The sequence below is a fragment of the Triturus cristatus genome, chromosome 12 (genome assembly GCF_964204655.1).
Source record: "Triturus cristatus chromosome 12, aTriCri1.1, whole genome shotgun sequence".
Taxonomy (NCBI): domain Eukaryota; kingdom Metazoa; phylum Chordata; class Amphibia; order Caudata; family Salamandridae; genus Triturus; species Triturus cristatus.
In genome coordinates this window covers 49,822,832-49,846,822 of record NC_140595.1, presented here as the reverse complement: position 1 = coordinate 49,846,822, position 23,991 = coordinate 49,822,832, and the positions used below count along the sequence as shown (strand labels likewise).

Sequence of the window (23,991 nt, the reverse complement as noted above, 5' to 3'; positions counted from 1 at the left end):
AACTCAACTGCAGGCATTGCCTATGTTGCCATGCAGAGGAAACACGGACTAGTAAGTCTGCTGCACTGCTCTTTTACAGTGGCGTCGAGGATGATTTGCATATGGCTGGTCAACTTCGATACGATGCTGATAGGCTATAGTGATTACGTCAAACGCTATACAGGTATATTCCCACTTAAAGAAGGCTTAGGGAAAGCATTTCCATTAATCACTTTTTGTTGTGCTGATTGACTCCACTGTATATGTCAACCTCTGCCTGATGTGCCAACCGCCACGAAGGGATCCAAAGACAGTCAGCTTCTTAGCAGAAACATATCCATTATGTATGCAATACAGAAAGGTAAACATGTGGAAATAAGTGGATCATATATTGAAGGTCAAATCCAAAAAACACAAAAGAAAGAAACGAAATAAAGGATACTTACAGAATGTATGTGATAACACCAATGCTCCTACAAAGAAAGGAAGGGGGTGTTAGTAATTTTTATAGACTGCACACATTTTCATTGTGGCGGGGAACAAATAGACTGTAAGATACAGCTATATGTGTACAGAATGTCACAAACAAGACTCTTCATTAAGGCACAATAACAGACTCACGAGGGCACACCAGGACGTATGCATCCCAACAGAGAAACTAAAAATGAAGTAGGTATAGATGTGTATCTAGGCTGCCCTTCCTGCTACCCAGCTCTGGGAAAACATCAGGGGTAGCTATGCGCTTAATACAATATCCATAATAATATAGATTAGTGGGCATCACAGGGGATCAAGGTTCTGAGGTTAAAGGAGATATAAAGTGGTGAAGTGCAAAGGCTAAAAGTCCTGACCAAGAAGATGCTGGTGTCGAGCACACAGTATTAGGGGGGACCAGAGGGAATATCCAAGGGAGACAAGAACTTCAGAAATCAGGGCACCTTGGGGTATCAATAGTGCCAAACAAATGTATTTAATTTGCTCAAATCAATTTCAAGACATATCTCTCTCTCTTCCATTCAGACAAAATGCTCCCTCTAAACAGGTAATGCAAAAACACCCCCCAAAAGACACCTCACAGTAAGAAAAATTAAAAATAAAACACACAGACATGTACACATGCCTTCACTGAAACATACCCAGACTCTGCATCCTAGGAAATATAGGAGCTCCTCCCATTGCAGAGGATATGCGGAGCGGTTCCCACTTGATTACCGCATATACACACTGCGACACATCTTCCATGTTGGATGGATCTTAACCCAACTTTCCAATCACATCAATAATTTCCCACTCACCAATCATGTCCGCATCTTCCGACTCACCACACGAACCAATCCTACCCACATCTTCCAACTTGCCATACAGACCCTTAGCGTCCTAGTTAGCAATCACACCAGTTGCTTCCCACTTGCTCTGTATGCCTATGCTTCCATTCACCGCTCTGTCCCAGAGTCCCACTCAATCCTCAGGTCCACAACTTGCGCTCACTGCCCATGCCTACATCGCTCCCACCGTTCCTTCCAACAGTTCCCCACTCACCACTCATTTTCCATCACGTGCCACTTACACACAAATACCCATACACAACTAATGCTAATAATTCCACTAAATGTGCATGCAAGTTACTACCAATGAAATTTATGGCCACAGGTTCCCACTCACACCCACAACTTCCTACTCACCACCATTCAACACCTCCCGCTCTCAGCCCATTTCCAGTACTTCCCACTCACATCCAGGACTTCCAATTCATGGCCTTCACTTGTCACTTACAATCTGTGCCCACAACTTCCCACCTCCATTCATGCCCTAAACTTCCCACTTTCAATTCATGCCCACAACTTAACAAGCACCACTTACTGAAACCCCTCCTTATTTAAACATTCTCGTACACTTCGTCCTCATCACTTTGGCTAGTCACTAACTCACTGTCCATCACCGTAGCATCTGGTTTTCCAATCTCTGCTAGTGATTCCCAATTTCTTCATGGTGTGTCTCTCTCAAAATAACTTTGCTTTCCTTGAGTAAATGTAGGAGCTGGCCAGACAGCTGGCTGACTGTTTCAGAGCTTCCTCAAGAAGATGTGGTCTACTGGTAACGCTGCTTTCAAATCAAACCAGTAGTAAAAAAAAGTATTAAAAGTTCAATTAAATAAAGAATAGACCTTTTCTGATCAGCCTTGGAGCAGCCACACTTTACATGTTCCTTGCTCACCTTCTCCCTCACTTTTTCACAAGAATTACTTCTCTTGGTGCAGACCTTCCAACAAGGCTACCTGGCAACTTTGCACGAAGGCAAGAAGATGAATTTTTGTGGACAACTTATTTCTTTGGGATGAGCTAGTTGCTTCAATTAACGATCTGGTAAAACTGTCATCCAATGAGTATTACTAGTTGCACTGAATGCTATTCTAATGTGTAATCAGCTCTTTGGCCCTGCAGTGATGTCCCAAAGTGTTTGCACTGCTGATCAAAGTGTTTGCACTGCTGATCAAAGTGTTTGCACTGCTGATCAAAGTGTTTGCACTGCTGATCAATGCGGGAAGTATTTCTCGACGTGGAGGGCATAAAACAGACATTGTCGCAGCGTGCCAATGTTGAACTCACCACATGTCTGCCTCTAGTCCAAGTGGCTCGTAGTTCACAATTTCTGGAGCTTTGGGGAGTCAAAAAGAACAGAATAATGAGTCCGTTTCATCCAGACAGATTTCAAAACCTGCTTCTCAAAGTTAAGACATTCTTGTTAATTGCTCACCCACAAACTCCGGGGTCCCAAAGATATTTTTGAACTCGTTGCCTGCTTCTATCCTGTGGGCGATGCCAAAATCGATGAGTTTAATACGTGGGCTGGGCACGTTCTTATCCAGAAGCATGATGTTCTCAGGCTTTGGGGGAACAGAAATTAGCATGAAAGTTATTACTGTTAGTCAATATACTTCAGCTCCTCATGGACAATTCTTCCCCTTTGTATTCCCAGAAAAAGTGACTTTTGAACTCAGTAAATGAAGGTGGAATAATGTTTGGAAGCATGCACATTATGTCTTAGCCTCCAGCAGCATTACTAATTTAAAACAAAACTAGTCTAAATTCCCCTCGTCACCTCTGAACAAACCTTCACATTCAAAACTTTTCATAAATGTTCCAAACAGTGCCCAGCTGAAGATCCTTACATGATCAGCAATTGGAAACTAAGTGTCATTTACACATAGACTTGCTCTGCAGGAGGGCATATATATGTTTACTTTGAAAATCAACCCTTTCTTTTATTTTTACAATGCAAGATAAACAGGGCCTCGAACGTTACCAGAGATGAATCCAGGTATGCACAAATTAATAAAATCAATGGCTCGTCTAGAATAGTCTTATTCCTTAACCTCCAGAAAGGTTTGTTTGCATTGAAACAATCACATTATTTGCATTAGTTATCAACAAGCTGTAGCACACAATTAATCAACAAAATACAGATATTCAAACTAGTGCCCTTCGATTCTTTGATTTGATGAATATAAACACGGTTTCAAATTGTTATGCTGGGAGGTGTACAATGATTAGGCACACAGAGCAACAGAGACATGCAAGTGAGGAGGTGTAGTTCCTACCAAAACAAATCTGTGATTTGGTTATTTCTTATTTTGTGATCATTCATTGGTTAATAGCTCTTGACTATTTAGCTTGGCAAAGTTGACGATTCGACCATTGGGGCGGTTTGTTCGAGGGTCGTCATCAGGACTAAATATTATTTACATCACAATAAAGCTGTAGTTTGTTGATTCATTCAATAAAACTGCTTGGGCTGAATGGTCAACTAATAAAAATACTGTGATTATTTCAATAAACACCTACCCTTCTTGATGTTAAAGAATGATACTATCTACAGATGAATTGTTTGCTTAGAAGGCATGCTTTTTCCCCCAAAAAACAAAGCATAATTGGCAATGAAGTATACTGTACAGGCATGTTCTTATATGAGGTTCAGAAGCTATCGAAGCATGCATCAGAGTCAACCTACACCCCGGAGTACGGGAGCCAGGGATGTCCTGGAGTTGGTTATTGTGCTCCTAATTTCTACTATAAAGAGATTGGCACAAAGGTACACACAAAGGAATTTAATCCATTTCTCCCACCAGTGAGGACAGCGAAATGTTTACAATGGAAAATGTCCATAACCAGTGCACGAGGAAGGGACAATGGTTGGTACTGGAAAAGGTTAAAAGGACATGTTTACAGTTGTCATATGCCCACCATGAGATAAGTGTTGCAATGTAAAGGCCTGTGGCATTCAATGAAATGTATGAAACTGCATCCCACCCAACAAGGCAGGGGGGTTAAGTAGGGACAAATACTTTATAAGACAGGGATGTGGAGCATGGCATGGTGGATACATTTGGAACAGGGAGCCAAGGATGCCAAGCATGGATTGACAAGATGCTTTCGGATGCCACGGTATGGCCATAACAACTACTTAAAGGATATCTCAGATGTTTTGGATTGGTGTAGTTAGAAGAGCGAGAGCATTCTTTCTAGTAGATATACTTTTATATATTTAAGCCTAAACGCTCAGAGCTTCAGAGTAGATCGCTTCATATTTTCATCATGCCTTCCTGAAACCGCCGAGATCACCTTGAGGTCGAAGTGGGCGATACGCTTTGAGTGCAGATACTGAACGCCATCCAAGATCTGTTTCAGAAACTGCGTCGCCTCCTCCTCCGTCAGGGACTCCTTCTCTGCCAGGAAGTCGAAGAGCTCGCCGCCGGACACCAGCTCCAGGATGAGGATCACGTCGGTCTTGTTCTCAAAGATGTCGTGAAGAGTGATGATGTTTGGGTGCTGGATCTCCTTTAGGATGCTCACTTCCCGCTCAATCTCCTCGCGACTCACACCACGCCGGCTGGAAGACAGGCGGCGCTTCTTGATGAACTTAGCTGCAAACTCACGGTCGGTCCTCTTTTCGTAGCATTTCCGCACAATGGCGAATTGGCCGCTATTGGAAAAGTATGACAGCACAAAATTCAAAACTTGCAATTGTAAGTAAGAAAACAAAATACAAACATTTGGTACAAAAAAAACAGAGAAATGTTGCTGTTTTTTTTTTTTTTTTTAAAGAACACTTCCATAGCCCTACAAAACGCCCCTCAAATAAAGTATACAGGTACAAGGCAAATAGAAAGTAGTGTCCAAAGATGTTTAACATTTCATCAGCACTGGGCTTGCAGCCAACACCACTTGGGAATCTGGAAGTTGTAGTTTTGTTATTTTTGTATTATAGACGTTGGTATTCATGGCCAAGCATGCATGGTGTCGTCAGCTTAAAAATCACGAGTAGCTGACGTTAACTCTGGTGACATTGTACCTTCTTCTTTTAGGCCAATCCCACAACCCCAAAGAGCGACAGGAGAGGAGGCGCAGAGAGAACACTCTCTTGATTAAAAAGTTAAGACAGCTCCTTTTTTCCAGAGCAATGCTCGTTTTCAAGCAATTAACCCGCTTGGCTCGCTGGTGACAAACTCCTTACAGAACAAGCTATTAAAGGAAAACTGAACAATGCGTTCATAAAAATACAATTCATAGTACCACATGAAGCCGTGGCGCTGTATTACAAAGAAGGCTTTAGATACAATTAAGACAAGCATTGGCATAGCTAATTGGCCTCGCTTTTGGGACCTTATAAGTATTTAGCTATGCAGCACAATATCCTTGGTGCAACAACATCAACTGTTGCATGGCTAAACACTTATAAGGTCCCAAAGGCGAGACCTATTGGCCATGCCAATGCTTGGTTTTTTTTGCACACACCCGTTGAGATATTCTGTACATTTCCGACTCCTAGCTTGAGCTGTAAGGTAATATTCTTAAACAACTTGACATGTAAAACTCACTTTCCAATCCGTAAAGAGCTCTAGTGCCTTTCCTAAGCATGCACTCCATATAAAACGGCAAAATAAAAAACACAAATACATATTTTTGCCATCAAGCAATCATGAACTATTGTTTCACATGAAAATCACGCCAGTAACTTTCCTGTATGATATTTTGCTTGCTGAATTTTTGTCGTAAGACGCCATCACTCGGATTCACTCACTGGGCTGCGAAAAGTTGGCGTAATCGAAAGATTAAAATGTCTGCCTCAAAGCGACGTCGCATCAACTTCGGGGGCTACAAACCGGTCTTCCCTGCTGGGAACCCGGAACAGCCCGTGAAAATAATGAAGGAATCATCGCTAAACCGCCCTCCCGAGGGACTACTGAGCATGCGCCCCCACCCGCAGACCCCAAAACCAAGCGGCAGGCGCAAATGAGGCTCGGGACCCGTTGGGCGGGAAACATGCCTCTGAGGAGGAAGGCGCTATTAGTGCTCTGTCCTCAACACTAAAGTGCAGGTCTGTGCTCAGTGGGCGCAGGGTGGGTCTAGACCTCAGGTGCTTGGAGGTGCAATGTAGCACGCATCTAAAACGACAAAAGGCGCATGCGTAATATCGGACCCAGTCTGGAGATGGACAAATATTACTCTGAGTAGCAGTACCCCAAAGTTTCCCCTGTAAAACTGATTCCAGAAGGCCCTGCGCACCGACTGCAGTCCAAGGTGCAAACAGGCATTGGCAAAGTCACTTTTCTATGGTTCTTTCAATGCAAAATGATGATGTTGTTCAGCATTGGCAGAAACAAAAACAAACAAGCATTGGCCGCGTGCGCGAGAACAAGCATCGCGGCACCGGCGCTTTACTTTGAACACTGGGTGCCGCGATTATAGCAAAAGTAAAGAAATAGATGTTTTTTCTATTTCTTTACTTTTGCGAAAGTGAAAGTCATCACGGTTCTAATGACCAGTGAAAGACTGCTGGTGGCCGGATGCGCGCGTGAACGCAAGTGCTAGGTCAGCCAACAGCACTTTGAAAACTCATCTACAAAATGTCTCTCCGAGCAGCGCATGCGCGCTGACTCAGCGAGGCCTAAAAACACAATCACAGAGTGAAAGTACCCTCGGATTAATTCTAGATGGACAACTATAAAGAGTCAACTAAAAACCACAGAAAAGCGCTTGGAGACCCACACTGCAGCGGTAGGGGGGCTCGTGCGTCGGAAAGCGATGCAGGGACTCCTTTAGGAATATTGTCTAGTAGGAGCATGCTCCCCCATCATCCTCACCTTTGTGCTGCACTCCCCTGCGTGCCACAGTGTATTTACTCCTTGTCATTCTTACACTCAGGGAGGCGGCTTCCACTGGTGCAGTATGTGCAGTGGCACCAGGGCATACTGAACATTGATTAATGCTGTATTTTATCATTCAAACAGCAGTCAGGGACCCACTGCTTTCCTTGTACCAGGGCCGGCTACAGTACTGTGTAGACTTCCCTCACTGTCGCCTCCTAAGGACTACCTCTGCATCTTTACTCCATTGCCTTCACCAGCCCACCTCTCCCCACATGTCCTGCTCCCTCGTGGACGCTGACAGTAGCAGAAGTAAAAATACATGCCCTCTAACCCTTGATGACACCCCTGGGTTGGATTCTGGCACTGCTCTGCTCCTGCCAAGGCCTCATGACCCAGGCGTTTAGAGGGAACTACTGGAATGATGTGCGGGCAAGAGAGGTTAGCAGTTATTAGGTTGGCTACTGCCTGCATCACCCATAAAGCCCAGGTCACATCCACTCCCGCTACCTGGCGGAGAAACTCAAGCTATGAGGCAGCTCCAGACCATTGCGAAACTCCGCAGCAATGCTCCTCGAACCCCTGTCCTTGAAAAGGGAATGACTGATTGCACAATCCTTCTCGGGCATTCGCTAAAAGGGAATGACTGATTGCACAATCCTTCCCTGGCATTCGCTAAAAGAGAATGACTGATTGCACAATCCTTCTCGGGAATTCGCTAAAAGGGAATGACTGATTGCACAATCCTTCCCTGGCATTCGCTAAAAGAGAATGACTGATTGCACAATCCTTCTCTGGCATTCGCTAAAAGGGAATGACTGATTGCACAATCCTTCTTGGGAATTCGCTAAAAGAGAATGACTGATTGCAGAATCCTTCCCTGGCATTCGCTAAAAGGGAATGACTGATTGCACAATCCTTCTCGGGAATTCGCTAAAAGGGAATGAATGATTGCACAATCCTTCTCTGGCATTCGCTAAAAGGGAACGACTGATTGCACAATCCTTCTCGGGAATTCGCTAAAAGGGAATGACTGATTGCACAATCCTTCTCGGGCATTCGCTAAAAGGGAATGACTGATTGCACAATCCTTCTCAGGAATTCGCTAAAAGGGAATGACTGATTGCACAATCCTTCTCTGGAATTCGCTAAAAGGGAATGACTGATTGCACAATCCTTCTTGCGAATTCGCTAAAAGGGAATGACTGATTACACAATCCTTCTCAGGAATTCGCTACCACCAAATTTGCGTAATACTACCTCGCTGACGACTTTCAAAACACACTTGAAACCCCTCTCTGCCACAGTATTTTAGCTACAACATTGTAATCAACTCTTGGCACAGACCACAATACCACTTTAACCTTTTTATGGCTGTATACTACCTCGGCCCGTTTGCGGCCATATATACCCATGTACATTCTGTGGACCCCCTCAACCTGTTTACAGTTTCAGTGCATTCTGTTTTATATAATGCTCGACTTTATGGTACTTTCAGCCTTTGTAATTACTTACAGCTGTATAGTCTATTTTAAGCCATCTGTAACTGCCATGTAACTAAATATTTCTCCTGTAAAGCGCTCTAGCACCTTTCGGGAACGTCCACGCTACATAAATATGCACAATTAAATAAATAGTAAAAAAACAAGCAGCAACAGGCACAATAAACCAGGAACCCGGGCAGATGGTCTCAGAAAGGTGCCCAAGCCGGTTAGGCGAGGGAAACGCATCTTGTTCACTCTTGTACCACAGGAGGGCTGATCACACAGGGGGGAGATTTCGCAGGTTTTTTCTGACACACAGAGGGGGTGTGGGGAGGGGTGGAAGAGGAATCCATGGGGCAGGCATTCGGGGTTCTGTCACAAGATTCTAAAGGGGAGCGACTGGTTCGGGCCCAGTAAGGAGGTAGCCCGGCCCGCAGGGCTGCTGAGAAGAGAGCTCTCCCATGTCTGGCAGGGCCCAGCCCACAGCCGTCTGGCGGTGCTGAGTTTACATTCTTCTGGGCTGACATCACCGCCTCGGCTCCGAGGCAGGAAATGCACGGGTCTGGCTCACCACACGAGGCTGGCTGACTGGAAGCTGCATAGCTCGGAGCCAGCCGGCAGGCCTCTGCCCCAAACACACAGCACGAAGGAACAGTGCTGCCTGACTGTCACTGGCCAGGACTGGGTAGGTAGGGGGGCAATGGAACATAATAATGCCAAGCTCACAAGTTTCCTACGTCCATTCTTCGCGAGTAGGGTAACCAGCTCTCGTAGGGTCACCAGCTGTCTTCTAGGTCAATATTGACGCTGCTTCTAGTCCTGGACTTGTATGATAACACAATGCATTCTGGGTGTTGTGGTTTTCGTTTGCTTCCACTCAGGTAATTAATCAAACACACCTGACATCAGTGATTTGAAGGTTGAAAACTACAAGACTACAGGCAGAGTCAGCGATCACCAGGAATGAGGTGGTCAACCTGCAGGCTTCATCCAGTCCAGGCTTTTACTTTGCATTCTGGGATTTGTAGTCATGATTTTGAAACGGGCTAAACAGAAGTACAAGTCCTAGAATGCAAAACGGACGACTGGATGAGCTGCTCATGCATGACACTGCAAAGCTTGGAGCTCTGTAACGAACCTTGACCCCGTCTGATGCCATTAAATGTCCATCACCGAATATTCCAGCATGCCCCAGTGGCACCCGGCACTCACCTGCCCAGCTCCTCCCGCATGTCATAGTGCGCCTCCACGTTATCCTGCTTGAAGGTCGTCATGGTTTCAACCGGCCCCACAAGAGGTGGGCACTGGCTTCTGGCTCCCGCTGTCAAAAATCACCCTGGAAAGAAAAAGAATGTGAAAACAAATCAGACACCTCAGAATAAGGCGCTTTCAGAGAGGGCTGGCAGATTAGAGCACCTTATTGCAACGCTTGACAGACTGGTGCAGCGCATACAGTCACCTGCCAACCTGTGCACCGCATTCCGCCACGGGGCGACTGGTGCACCTCATTCCGCCACTTGGCGACTGGTGCACCTCATTCCGCCACTTGGCGACTGGTGCACCTCATTCCGCCACTTGGCGACTGGTGCACCTCATTACGCCACTTGGCGACTGGTGCACCTCATTCCGCCACTTGGCGACTGGTGCACCTCATTCCGCCACTTGGCGACTGGTGCACCTCATTCCGCCACTTGGCGACTGGTGCACCTCATTCCGCCACTTGGCGACTGGTGCACCTCATTCCGCCACTTGGCGACTGGTGCACCTCATTCCGCCACTTGGCGACTGGTGCACCTCATTCCGCCACTTGGCGACTGGTGCACCTCATTCCGCCACTTGGCGACTGGTGCACCTTATTCCACCACTTGGCGACTGGTGCACCTCATTCCGCCACTTGGCGACTGGTGCACCTCATTCCCCCACTTGGCAACTGTTTAACCACCTTTTTTTATTTTTATTTTATAAAGCGCGAACTAGACCCGAGACATCAGGTATCGGAGTGCTTTACATGAGCACCAGTTTCGTTACAGATGAACACATTAATTTTTGTTAGGCACGGGGAGATTTAGTGATTTGTCCAGAATCGCAAGATGCTGAGCGTCGTTGCCGAGACTCGAACCCGGTTCCCCAGGTCCGAGGTCGATTGCTTTAGCCATAAGGCTACATCCTCTCCCCTCATTTCGCCACTTGGCGACTGGTGCATCTCATTCCGGCACTTGGCGACTGGTGCCCCTCATTCCGGCACTTGCCGACTGGTGCCCCTCATTCCGGCACTTGCCGACTGGTGCACCTCATTCCGGCACTTGCCGACTGGTGCACCTCATTCCGTCAGGTGATGATTCGAGCACCTCATTCTGTCATTTAATGGATTGGTATAACAAATTCTGCCACCTGACAGATTGGTGCTCATCATTCTATTACTTGACAGACTGGTGCACCTCATTTCATCACTTAACGAATGGAGCTCCTCATGCAGTCAGTTGATGGGTGAAGGACCTTTTCTGTCACTTGACGGATTGGTGCATTGCATTTTGCCACCTTACAGATTGGCGCACCTCATTCTTCCTCCCCTCAAATGAGTGCCCCATGTTCCTCCTCCTCACCCATTGGTGCCCCATCATTCCTCTCAGACCAGTGTCCCCAATTCTTCCACCTCCTTCTGGGGAATAAGCTATCCTTCCGGCTCCCTAATGATTGGTTCTCCAATTACTCAACCTCGATCCAGAGCACCGTGCCTCATTTCTCCTCCTCACACATTACCGCCCGTCATTCTTTCTCCTCACAAAACCGTGCCCTCATTTCTCCTTAGAGACTTTACTGTGCCTTATGTCTCCAGACAGATCAAGGTCTCTGCCACCCCGTCCTACCTGCTGTTTGGTGGCACTCAGCCCTTCTCAAAGATGAGCCTTCTCCATCCTCTGCCACACAAGCGCACCTCGTTCTTCCTCACTTAAAAGAGCTCAACATTCCTTTTAGCATAGATCACTGCGCTTCAATGGGCTTCCTACATCAATGCCCCTTCATTCCTTCTCATTTATATTGGTGTCCTTCATTACACCTCCCAAATTAATGCCATTTAATCCTCTTCCTAAATTAGTGTACTTCATTCCTAGAGCCATATTCCTTCTCCAAAAGGACTGACACCTCTAAATCCAACTCCCCAAAGATTACGTACGTCCCCTCATTCCAATTCGCCAAATAATATAGCCCCAATCCATCGCTACAAAGCACAGTGTCCTTCACGCCAGCGCTTCTTGGATTATTGACACCCATTTCACTCCCTAAAAGTTTACTACTCATCCTACCTCACGAAAGACTACTGCTTCTCCTTCCACCTTTACAGAGTAGTGCCTTTCATTCTACCTCTCAAAGTATCAGCATTTCATTCATCTGCCTCAAAGATCAGTACCCCTGATTCTGCCACTTTAAAGAATAGCGCTCCTCATTCCACGGCCCCATAGAATCAAAGAGGAGTGTGTTTCTTCCAGCTTCCCACAGACTTTCCAAAGACTAGTGCTCCTCATTCCACCTCCATGGTAACTGCTCCTCATTCTCCCTCCAAGGTAACTGCTCCTCATTCCATCTCCAAGGTAACTGCTCCTCATTCCACCTCCCCAAAGACTAGTGCTCCTCATTCCACCTCCAAGGTAACTGCTCCTCATTCCACCTCCCCAAAGACTAGTGCTCCTCATTCCACCTCCAAGGTAACTGCTCCTCATTTCACCTCCAAGGTAACTGCTCCTCATTCCACCTCCCCATAGACTAGTACTTCTCATTCCAGCTCCAAGGTAACTTCTCCTCATTCCACCTCCCCATAGACTAGTGCTCCTCATTCCACCTCCAAGGTAACTGCTCCTTATTCCACCTCCCCAAAGACTAGTGCTCCTCATTCCACCTCCAAGGTAACTGCTCCTCATTCCACCTCCAAGGTAACTGCTCCTCATTCTCCCTCCATGGTAACTGCTCCTCATTCCAGCTCCAAGGTAACTGCTCCTTATTCCACCTCCCCAAAGACTAGTGCTCCTCATTCCACCTCCCCATAGACTAGTACTCCTGATTCCAGCTCCAAGGTAACTGCTCCTCATTGCACCTCCCCATAGACTAGTGCTCCTCATTCCACCTCCATAGTAACTGCTCCTCATTCCACCTCCACAAAGACTAGTGCTCCTCATTCCACCTCCAGAGTAACTGTTCCTCATTCCACCTCCACAAAGACTAGTGCTCCTCATTCCACCTCCATAGTAACTGCTCCTCATTCCACCTCCACAAAGACTAGTGCTCCTCATTCCACCTCCAAGGTAACTGCTCCTCATTCCACCTCCAAGGTAACTGCTCCTCATTGCACCTCCCCATAGACTAGTGCTCCTCATTCCACCTCCAAGGTAACTGCTCCTCATTCCACCTCCAAGGTAACTGCTCCCCATTCCACCTCCCCATAGAGTAGTGCTCCTCATTCCACCTCCAAGGTAACTGCTCCTCATTCCACCCCCCCATAGACTAGTACTCCTGATTCCAGCTCCAAGGTAACTGCTCCTCATTGCACCTCCCCATAGACTAGTGCTCCTCATTCCACCTCCAAGGTAACTGCTCCTCATTCCACCTTCCTAAAGACTAGTGCTCCTCATTCCACCTCCATAGTAACTGCTCCTCATTCCACCTCCACAAAGACTAGTGCTCCTCATTCCACCTCCAGAGTAACTGTTCCTCATTCCACCTCCACAAAGACTAGTGCTCCTCATTCCACCTCCATAGTAACTGCTCCTCATTCCACCTCCACAAAGACTAGTGCTCCTCATTCCACCTCCAAGGTAACTGCTCCTCATTCCACCTCCAAGGTAACTGCTCCTCATTCCACCTCCAAGGTAACTGCTCCTCATTCCACCTTCCTAAAGACTAGTGCTCCTCATTCCACCTCCATGGTAACTGCTCCTAATTCCACCTCCCCAAAGACTAGTGCTCCTCATTCCAGCTCCATGGTAACTGCTCCTCATTCCACCTCCATGGTAACTGCTCCTCATTCCACCTCCCCAAAGACTAGTGCTCCTCATTCCACCTCCATGGTAACTGCTCCTCATTCAAGCTTCCCAAAGACCAGTGCTCCTTATTCCACCTCCTCGAAAAATCCTGCTCCTCATTCCACCTCCACGATCAGTAGTGCTTCTCATTCTACGTCCTCAACGGCAACTGCCACTCATTCCACCTCCTAAAAGATTAGTGCTCCTCATAGGTAACTTTGTCTCATTCTACCTCCCCCAAGATTAGTGCACGTCATTGCACCTCCTCAAAGGTTACTGCCCCATGTTCACGAAGATTAGTTTTCCTCGTTCTAATTTCCCAAAGATTATCGATTCCCCTTCCATCTCCTCAAAAACTGGATCCCTTCATTCCTTTGTGCGAATGACCATGCCCTTCCTTCCTGTGACACTGCTCGGGGTCCATCTTTCCTCTTCACACAAATCAGTGCTCCATATTCTTTCTTACAGACTAGTGTTCTGTAATCCTCCTTCCACACAGTAGCACCCCTTATCCCTCCTGCTACAAATTAGCTACCATTCTTTCTCCCAAATGAGTGTCATTCATTCTTCACCCCCATTAGCACGCCTTTATATTTATGGGTTGGGCCCAACAGCGGCAGCTTTCTGCAAGGCATAGTGTTAACAATACTGTACAACAGTGCTTCGCAAACGTTTCAGAACCAGGGCCCACTTCATAGGTGGACTAACGTTCGCAACCCGCCTAGCTTTTACTAGACATGAGGCTGGCAATTTTTTTTAAAGGTAGCTAAAGCATCATGTGGTAGCACAATGTCATTTACATACAGCATATTTTCAATTAAAATGGCCACTAAAGTTGCAGGCACATATGGGCATGCCAAGATGGCAGCGGCGTAGTAGCTCGAGCCTTGAGCTCCACCGGGCGAGGCCCTTATATACTGTAAATCCAACTTCCCCGGTGCTGCTGCTGCCCCGACGGGAGCCGCGATGCAGGCTGGCTAGCGAGGGTGCCTTCTGGGGGTGCAATTGCTGTGACAGGGGGCCTTGGAGAGGATCGCCTCTGCACCTGCGACGTGAGCACAAGATGGTGGCTCACAGCCCGGCCAGCGGGGGAAGGTGGTGGCCGGAACGGCTGTGAAGGCCAGACAGGCGCAGGCTTGGAGGACCCCTGACATGGCAAGGGGGCGCGGATGGAGCACAAAACCCCGGTGCTGCGAGTGGAGGAAAGCGAAGGTGGACGGCACTCGCTGGGGCTTGAAGTGTCTCCCGCACCAGACTGAGGCCCAGACTGGTGGGTTGAGGAGAGTTCGCTCCAGGGCCACCGGAGAGGCTTATCCCGCAGTGTGGTGGGGGCAGGGAGCCCCAGTGAAATATCAGCCGCTGCAGTTTACTCTTGAAGCCATCCCAGAGGCCTAGCCCGCACCTGAGCAGGGAGGTCAGTCCTCCACAACAGTGAGGGACATAGATGGAGCGCAAAGCCCCCTGGTGACGCCAGGGGAGGCAAACAGAGAAGTGCGGTGCTCGTAGGGGCCTGCTGAGCCTCCCGCACCCGTCTACGAGACCTGGACTGGTGGGCCCGGACTGGTAGGCAGCAGCGGGCCAGCCCAGGAGAGAGGAGGCTTGGTCTGGTGTGTGATGGTGCCGGCTGCTGCGGTGAGTTACTGAGGCTGCCCCAGAGGCCTGAATTGCATGGGAGAAGTGCTCTCCACCCGAGTTGTTGGGAGGGTGTGAACTGGAGCGAGGGTCGATTAAAGGGCCCCAAGAACTTTCTGCATGGTGCGCATGTTTGCGGAGGTCCTCACAGAGGCTTGAAGTACGCAGGATTAGTGCTTTCCCCCAGGCCTGGCTGACTCTGCGGGCATCCAGCACCAGACGCCTTTGGTCCAGTTGTGTGCAGTGAGGGCCTAGGCAAGGTGCTACCGGCAGCTCCCAGTTTCTTGGGATCCCCCAGAATGGCTCCAGGCCATGTTAAGAAGGAAGCCTCCATAAAGAATCTCCTAAGAATATCTAGCGCCAAGAAAAATGAAGTGCACTCGGACTCCCCGCCAAGAACTTATTCCAGTGACGTGACCCCAGCTGCGGATGCAGCCAGCACGGAGGAACTGGTCACTCGCTATTTTCTGGAGCAGCTGCTTGGTTCCTTGATGGATGACTTCGGGGCCCTGCGGCAGGAGGTAGCCAAGGACATTAGAACTCTCAAAACTGATCTATCTGAGCTAGGGGACCGGGAAGATGCCCTGTAGAGAACAGGGGAGAGTAGAGAGAAGGAACTCCAAGACCATGCGCGCGAGCTGCTGAGGGACAGGAACGAGGAGCTGTGTTACCGTCGGGAGGATCCGGAAACAGGTCCAGACACTCAAACATCCGTATCAAGGGGGTTCCAATTCAGGAGGACGTGGGCAGACTGGAGGACTTAGTGGTGCAGTTCTGCAAGCTGGTGGCACACGAGATAAAGCTATCCCTCTAGATCGCACTCACAGCGCTGGACGCCCAGTCACTGGGCCAGGACGGCCGCAGGACATTATCACCAGTCTCCACTCCTACACACAAAAGGGATGACCATGGCGGTGACGCAAGACATGTTGCTACATCCTTCGAAGGGATGCAGGTTGGAATCTACCAAGACCTTTCTCTACTTACCCTCCAAAGACAAAATGGCCTTGCGGCCAGCCACAACCTTTCTTTGGGAGAAGGGTGTTTACTATAAGTGGGGCCACCCCTTTTGGCTGACCTTCATATGGAACCAAGAAACACACGTGGTCCGCACGCTGGAGAAGGCGTTGTCCATACTGGGTTCCGACATGGCCTCTAACGGCGAGACCGGTGGCATGCAGCAGAGACCGGTAGCACAGGCACGGAGCAGATCGAGACGTCAGCGACAGACAGGGAAGAAACTCCTGACGAAGCCATTGGATTTCATAAGCCATAAAGAGAGGGAGGCGCTCCTGCGCCAGCTCCAGTTACGTGAGGAAGTGTTGGAGGCTGTGGGCCCATAGACCCATACTGGGGTTTGGCCTGCGACTTTCACACCATTTCACTGGGATAGGAGGCTGGGAGTCTATGTTTGTGGTGGCCTTGCCTGGCGGGGCCCCTGCTTGTACCTCGTGCCTGAGACATTGAGATGGCTGGAAGCCAGGATGACGGACCCACCTTACCTGGTGACATTTTTCCCAGCTATGGGATAATTTTTGTATTGTTGATTTACTTGTTATTATTCTATCTTTCTGGGTTTCCCCTTCTCTCCCCGTCCCGCCTACAGAGAGGGCCCCTGCCGCATACTATGGAGATACGAAACGGTGTTGTCCCTTTGACCCCGCATTGTTTTATGTTGAGGATGCAGCAGTGCACTCTATGGGAGTTGCGCTGTGCGATCTCGGGCACATGATCTCCCCGTTCCAGGTTAGCTCTCCTTTTTGCTACATTGTACCTCTGTGGGGTGGGGGGGTGCTCCTTGGGTGGGTGGGGCTTGAGTATGGTTGACCTCCTCCCAGTTGGAGTCTGCGGGGAGCCCTGACAATTCCTCAGCGGCACCCTCAGGGGACTATACTTATAACCCTGTTCCGAAGGGCTTCTTTTTCTTTATCTGCTCGACAGTCCCTTTCTTCCTACATCAGTATGCCTTCTCCGCTGCACTCCTCTGCTCTCTCCTCTGGGGGGAGGTCGGCTATCTGCCCACAGGCTAGCTTAGCTACATGTACTGTAGACATGCACAACTACCTTCTTAAGAGATTGAGCCTCAATGTTCGAGGCCTTAATGCCCCGGTGAAGCGGCTGGCATTGCTTACATTTCTCATGGAGGCCAATGCAACATATGCTTACTGCAAGAAACGCACCTGTTACGCACAGACTGGAAGCGCTTTAGGTAAAGGTGGTTCAATCGTCAATATTTTTCCTCCATGTGAGGGAAACAGGCGGGGGTGGCCATCCTGCTTGCGACACACTTTCTTGTGGGCGTTCTCGATCTCCATGCAGAACTGGTTGAAGGCGGTGGGGTTGGTGGATATATAAGGCGCCTGCGCAATCACTCCGCTATGGAATATACCTTTTTTTCTGCAGTACACCAGTTCTATGCCCATTGAGACTTTTTTTCTAACTTCCTCCCGCATGTCCTGGGCGACAGTAGCAGCCAAGATAGGAGTGGTGGCGGTATCGGACCACTCTCCTCTCACCCTTTCATTGAGACTACCTCGGGGCACGCCCCCCCCCCAGGGGGTAGCAGTTGAATCACAGACTACTCACATACCACCCTAATGTTGTGGGGATTCAGAAATACATTAAGAATTTCCTAGACGCAAATGACGAAGGCTCTACGCCAGTCGCGTTACTGTGGGATACACTAAAGGCAGTTCTTCGGGGACAGTTCATTGCTATCACAGCTAGGCTAAATAAAGAAAGGAAGGTCACGCTGGAGCACACAGTTAAAGAACTGACCGGAGCTGCACCACCCCCCCTCCCCAGCACCTTGAGACCCTCAATAGTGAGTAGGGCACTTCACAACTCCCTGATTGATTGATTGATTGGGAGGGGGTTCAAAAACGCTTGGGTTCTACTCAGGCCAGGCGTCAACTTATGGTGAGCCGGAAACAATTGAAGATACTGAATGTTGACAGGGCGGCATTTGCTCTCCTGTGCACCAGGCAGAAGTAATATGAAGGAGGCAACACAGACTACGAGAGCAGGTGGCCCAATGCCGGGTTGTAGAAGTTGAGGGTCGGGAGGGAGGGTGGGATGTCCATATAGCGGGTGAATTCGAACGTTTCTACTCTGCACTTTACACTGCGGAGACGTTGGCTGAACCGGCGGCCGTGAGCTATATCACAAGGGCCCGGTGACTCCGCTCCTAGACTCAGAAGCGGTCAAAATGGATGTTGATATTAGTCCCAAGGAGGTACTCCGAGCTATTAAAAAACTTCCTATTGGCAAAGCCCCCCGAGAAGACAGCTTCACCTCTGAATTTTATAAAATGATCGCGCTTATCCTTGCCCCTCTGCTTGCCCATCGCTACAACCCGTTCAGCGATACCGGGTGCCTTACTCCATTCATGCAGATGGCTAATATTGTAGTTCTCCCGAAGACGGGCAAGGATCCAAGGAGATGTGCCTCGTATCGGCCTATCTCTTTACTAAACAGCGATTACATTTTTTTTACCAGTGTGCTGGCCTCCCGCTTGGCACTGTGTATGCAGGCTCTCATTGACCCTGATCAGTCAGGGTTCATCCCTGAAAGGGGTTGTGGCGATGGAACCAAGTGACTGCCACCTCCTCGACAAATCACAATGCTGCAAGATGCCTGCCCTGCTCTTGTCAGTGGATGCTAAAAAAACACGTTGACAGGGTGCACTGGCCCCACCTGCAGGTGGTATTTGTTAGATTTGGGCTAGTGGGAAGATTTCAACGTTGGGTTAGCTGTAACTGCGTTCTCCCAGAGGCCAAGATCCGTATGAATGGAACCTCGTCCTGCCCCTTTAGGATCTCACAGGTAACCCTTTATTATTTGCGCTCTACATGGAGCCCTTTGCAGAGTGTATTTGTTAGCTCGCTGATATCTCTGGGATTTGCATGGGAGACAGGGAACATAAAATATCGCTTTACGCTGACGATGTGCTATAAATTCTAGCGCAGCCATTCACATCCCTGCCCCCACTTTCAAAGGAAATGGCAGACTTTGGCAAAATCTCCAGGTTTAATGGCAACCTACAGAAAACGCAGGCCCTCAGCCTGACAATCCCTAGGGAAGATTGGAATCGATTAACAGGTATGTTTCCCTTTCAATGGTCTTCCGACAGGGTGACCCATCTGGGCCTCTGGATCTTCTCCACACTTGAGCTTACGTCACAAGAAAACTATGCCACCCTTCTTGCTATGACGAGATTGGAACTCTCTACCTTGAAAGCGTACACATTGTCTTGGTTGGGTAGATTGGTAGCGGTTAAAATGACCCTACTCCCCCGGATTTTATACGTCATGCAGATGCTACCGCTACAACCCCCTCCCTCAGTGTTATCCAAACTACAACATCTTATAGGTGACTTCATATGGGGTGGAAAGAAAGCTTGCATGGCCCGTAACCACACATATCTCAAACAAAAGGATGGGGAGTTGTGTGTTCCCCACCTAAAAAGATATTATTAAGCGGCCCAACTACACTACATGGCAGAATGGTACAGAACGGCATCCGAAAAGCACTGGTGTTTTATTGATCGCTCGGTCGTGGGGATACAGGCGTGGAAAGCGGCTTGGCTCCCTAAGAAATACCGACCTGTTGGAGTGTATATCTCACCTATAACCAGGGCGACAGTGGGTGTTTGGGATAGGGTGCAAGCAGCGAGATGCCTCTCCACAAAGACATTCTCCTCTGACCCCTTTTATAGGGCACCCATTATTCCCTCTGGCAGTGAAAGGGAATGGCTGTTAAGTGGCAAGAAGCTAACTGTCGAGACCTGGGGACCTTTTCGATGTGGAGGAAGTGATGGATTTCAGCCAGCTCCGTTCCAGGTACGGTTTGCCCCCTGACGCTTACTGGCAATACATTGCCCTGAGACATTGGGTCACATAGCCCCATATACGCCCCCATGCTAGGCGGTCCCTGATGGATTTCGAAAAATGGTTTGTCACCCGTCACTCCAACAAATGCCTGCTTTCAGACATATACACTTTTCTCACTGCATCTTTACACCATTTTAAATCACCAGCGCAGCGCAGGTGGGAGTCTGAATTCTCCATTAAGGAATGGAAGGACATTATACACAGAGCAAGGGCTTCTTCATGCACTGCAGGCAAATAAGTGTTCCTCAAAATTGCCCATTATTGGTATTACACTCCAGTGAAGGTTGCCTGGTGGGAGAAAGGGGGGGTGGGGGCACAATGCTGGAGACAATGCGGGCAGGAGGGCACCCTAACACATTTGCTGGGGTGCTGCCCAAAAATCCAGCAGTTTTAGACACCCATCCTATCGGTCATCGACAACATCTATGACACAGAACTGCCTAGATTCCCAAGTTACATTTTGTTGGGTTTACCCAACACCCTGACTTAGCCTCTAAGGTCTTGTCGCAGACGAGCTATTACTTTGGCCTTGGGGGCTGCCAAGCAGATTATTATATCCCGAAGGGGCACAAACGCAATTCCGACCCATCTGGATTGGTTGCATAAATTGTGGGAACTTGTTTGTATGATGAAGCTGATGGCAAGCATCACACGTACGCTTCCGCGTTTTTATAGAACATGGGGCTCAACCATCAGATTCCTAGCGAACAAGTTTGTCGAATTGACATGTCCAATTTATCTACGTGTGCTTTGCATCACTCAGGCGGTCCACACTGAGGAGTAACTTGTTTAATCATGTACATGGCACTGACGCAGAAGTAACAAACCCAAATGTGGCGACTCTCATCTTTGGCTGTCAAGCGCTCCCTTTCCCTTTTTCTGTTTTTTAATTGGTTCCTCCCCTATTATTTTCCCCATTCTCACTCATAAATCAGTTACTATTCTCCTCCAGCCAATGGATGTAGGTGTTACTGTTCTCCAGTTTGAAAACCAATACAAAGATTTAAACCATAAAGTTGCAGACACACAGTTTCACTGATAAACCTATATTGTGCACAAAAGATAATGTGTGGATATCAGGTTTCAGTGAAAATTTATCATGTGTGCACCACCAAGTAAAGCGTCTTGATTTGTTTTGATCCCATTTAAATCTTTGTTTTTATCACCCTTCAGAAGTACAAAAAAATCTGCTTAATTTTTGGTTTCCTAAACGCTGAACGTGTACAGTTCATTTACAGGTATTTACATATTGTTGTGTGTTACCAAAAAACGACAACCTACAGCTTTTCCCTGTACCCTAGCAAGATTGTCACAAAATTAGATTATCCTTTCTTTCTCTGACTGCAAAGTGAGAGAAGTCTGTAAACACCAATCCCCATGTCAAAAAAACACAATCAGCAATTTGTCCAAAGATATAGCCTGACATTTGACCTCTGACTTTGAAGTGCAGCAAATTTGAGAAGATAAATACCTAATTTCAAGGCATCATTTATTTTGTGAACTTTCATGACCCACTAAAAATCGTCTGCCAACCCACCAGTGGGTCGCGACCCACAGTTTGGGAAACACTGCTTTACAGTATACATAGAATAGGTATAGCCTCCACCCTGAGGAGTGTTTCTTTCTCACCTCAAGTGATTGGTTGTTTGGTGTATCATTCTGCCTCCTCATGCACATTAGAATACGAGGGACTATTTTACATCTAAAGAGTACACTGCATCCATGCATTCAATTATTTATCTCATAGATGTAATTTATACAAAAAGTAATTGTGTTTTACTTTTCTTCACTGTGGCAGGCTTTTTAAAATGTTTTACTCAGAATATGAAAAGCAAGTCAGAACTATTGGCTATGCCAAGGCTTGTTTTGAAATAGTGCTCCAGAATCCACCAACACAAAGATGTCTATTTTTACACCTCCCCAAAAATGTGTGTCCTTCTTTCCTTTTCAAGCACAGCAGTCATCCATCACTCAATCCCCTTTCATCCTACTCTTTACTGTTCACAGTACAAGAAAATTACTTGAGAACAGTGGTCAAAGCCCTGGTTCTCTTCCATCTGAAAAGAGGTAACGCCTACCCCACAGCCTCTCCGACATCACACTGAGCCCTCTGAAGAGCAGTGAGAAGCACATTTCATCAAAGAACTGAAATGCTTCTATCACATAAAACCCAGCCCACAAAACTACACTGACTTCTCACTCAGGCCCACTTCTTCAATACCACCTGTATCACCAACAGCACCACCAGAAACTGCATCCCTGCGTACCCGGCAATAAAGCAAACCACCACCGGCAGACAGCACCACACCAGCAGCCAAGACCTCACTAGACTAGCAACAAATCAAACAAAAAGGCAGGAAAAAACAGAAGGGAGGCCTTTTACACTTACAGAAGACAACATCCCTGTCCCCATCCAATATGGCACAAACCACCATCTACTCAGCACAAACCTACAGTCTCACCTATTAGGAGAACATTATATCACTATATTTAAGATCCTTCACCCACGGACCTCCTACCTCACTGCAAATGAGTGACAAAGGCACACCCAAACACCCGCCGCCTACTGTGCAAACAAGCTCATCCTCTTTGGTGGCCCTCAGCACACTGCACCAAGGCCACCATCAGATTGGAGACTAAAGTGTAATAAAGAAAAAACAAAGCTGGAGGCCCTTTCGATTTACGCACCTAGGATCTGGAATAACATCCCAATACACATTAGGACCCCCACAAACCTGCTCCATTTTAGAAAAGAGCAAAAACACGCTTCTTTTAAGAACACTACATCACAATGTGGTAACAGTCAAATAAACAGCTTCCTCTCCTATAACTTATTGACTGTATGCTTGCTTTTGACCCTGTACAATTTCCTGCATCCTTTATGGCTAGGTTTGTGCTCTACAAATACATACTTTTGTGAGCAAACTGTGTGGGGTTTTAGTACGAATGTTGACGCGAAAGGTGTAAGTTTGAATTGCCTAATATTTTCTGAAATCAACATTGATGTGTAAGTCTCCATATTGGTTAACAAACTGATTTATTTTTGATATATTAATCATTTTATATTTATCATTAATAAAATGTCTTGTGACCATACACGCAGTAATTTTTTGCCTTTTAGCCCTTGTGTGCGTATACTTTTAATTTGAGTTGTTTGGAAATCTTGTGGTAGCTTAGGTCTCTGCACACTGACGAGTACATCAACTAACTCAAGCAAGGGACCTAATTAACTGATTGGTCACTCTTGGGCTTAAACTATTTGTTTCTAGCCCAACTCACAAAGATGGCACACACTTTATTTAATTTGTGCCTCTTCCAATTTGGTATCTTTGAGGTCTGTTCCCCCAAATCTGGTCATACCATTTTTTATTACAATTTTATATACTTTTGCCATATATATTTTCACAGGCTGGTAAAGTTAAATGGCTATATGCATTTAAATAGCTATGCTGAATCAAGATACACTATCAGAGTGTCTCTCTCGCACAAAACATTCTTGTTAGGGCCTTTCAGTTCAGGACCAAACAGCAGCATACAACCAATGGGTAGGGCCAGTACTACATATTGTCCCTAAAATAAGGTATGCCCATCAGCCCCTAGGTATAACAATGCATTAACATATCCTAAACGTAAGTGTGAAAACGTAAAACACTGGTGATTAAGCTATACCTGGAACATACATTTGAGCTTAAAGGTGGCTTTCAAAACCTATATAAAACTCACTATGACCACCAAAGCAGATTTCTATACACAAGAAATACGTCATGGTCCTCAATCCTACGCAAAGAGACTTTTCAATCACACACAACTTGGCTAAATCCATCTATCTGCAGGTCACAAAAGTT

General features: G+C 47.3%; 1 protein-coding gene across 2 annotated transcripts in view; it reads right to left on the bottom strand.

Moving 5' to 3' along the window:
- Positions 1-23,991, bottom strand: part of DAPK3 (death associated protein kinase 3) — a 40,781-nt gene that overhangs the window by 8,132 nt on the left and 8,658 nt on the right. For both annotated transcript variants that reach the window (XM_085638444.1, XM_085638443.1), the window contains exons 2-6: positions 9,820-9,943; positions 4,599-4,959; positions 2,734-2,863; positions 2,586-2,634; positions 426-452 (exon numbers count right to left, since the gene is read on the bottom strand). In XM_085638444.1, coding sequence (XP_085494570.1) covers positions 426-452; positions 2,586-2,634; positions 2,734-2,863; positions 4,599-4,959; positions 9,820-9,881 — 629 coding nt within the window. In that variant the 5' untranslated portion in view covers positions 9,882-9,943. The remainder of the gene's footprint in view (positions 1-425; positions 453-2,585; positions 2,635-2,733; positions 2,864-4,598; positions 4,960-9,819; positions 9,944-23,991) is intronic.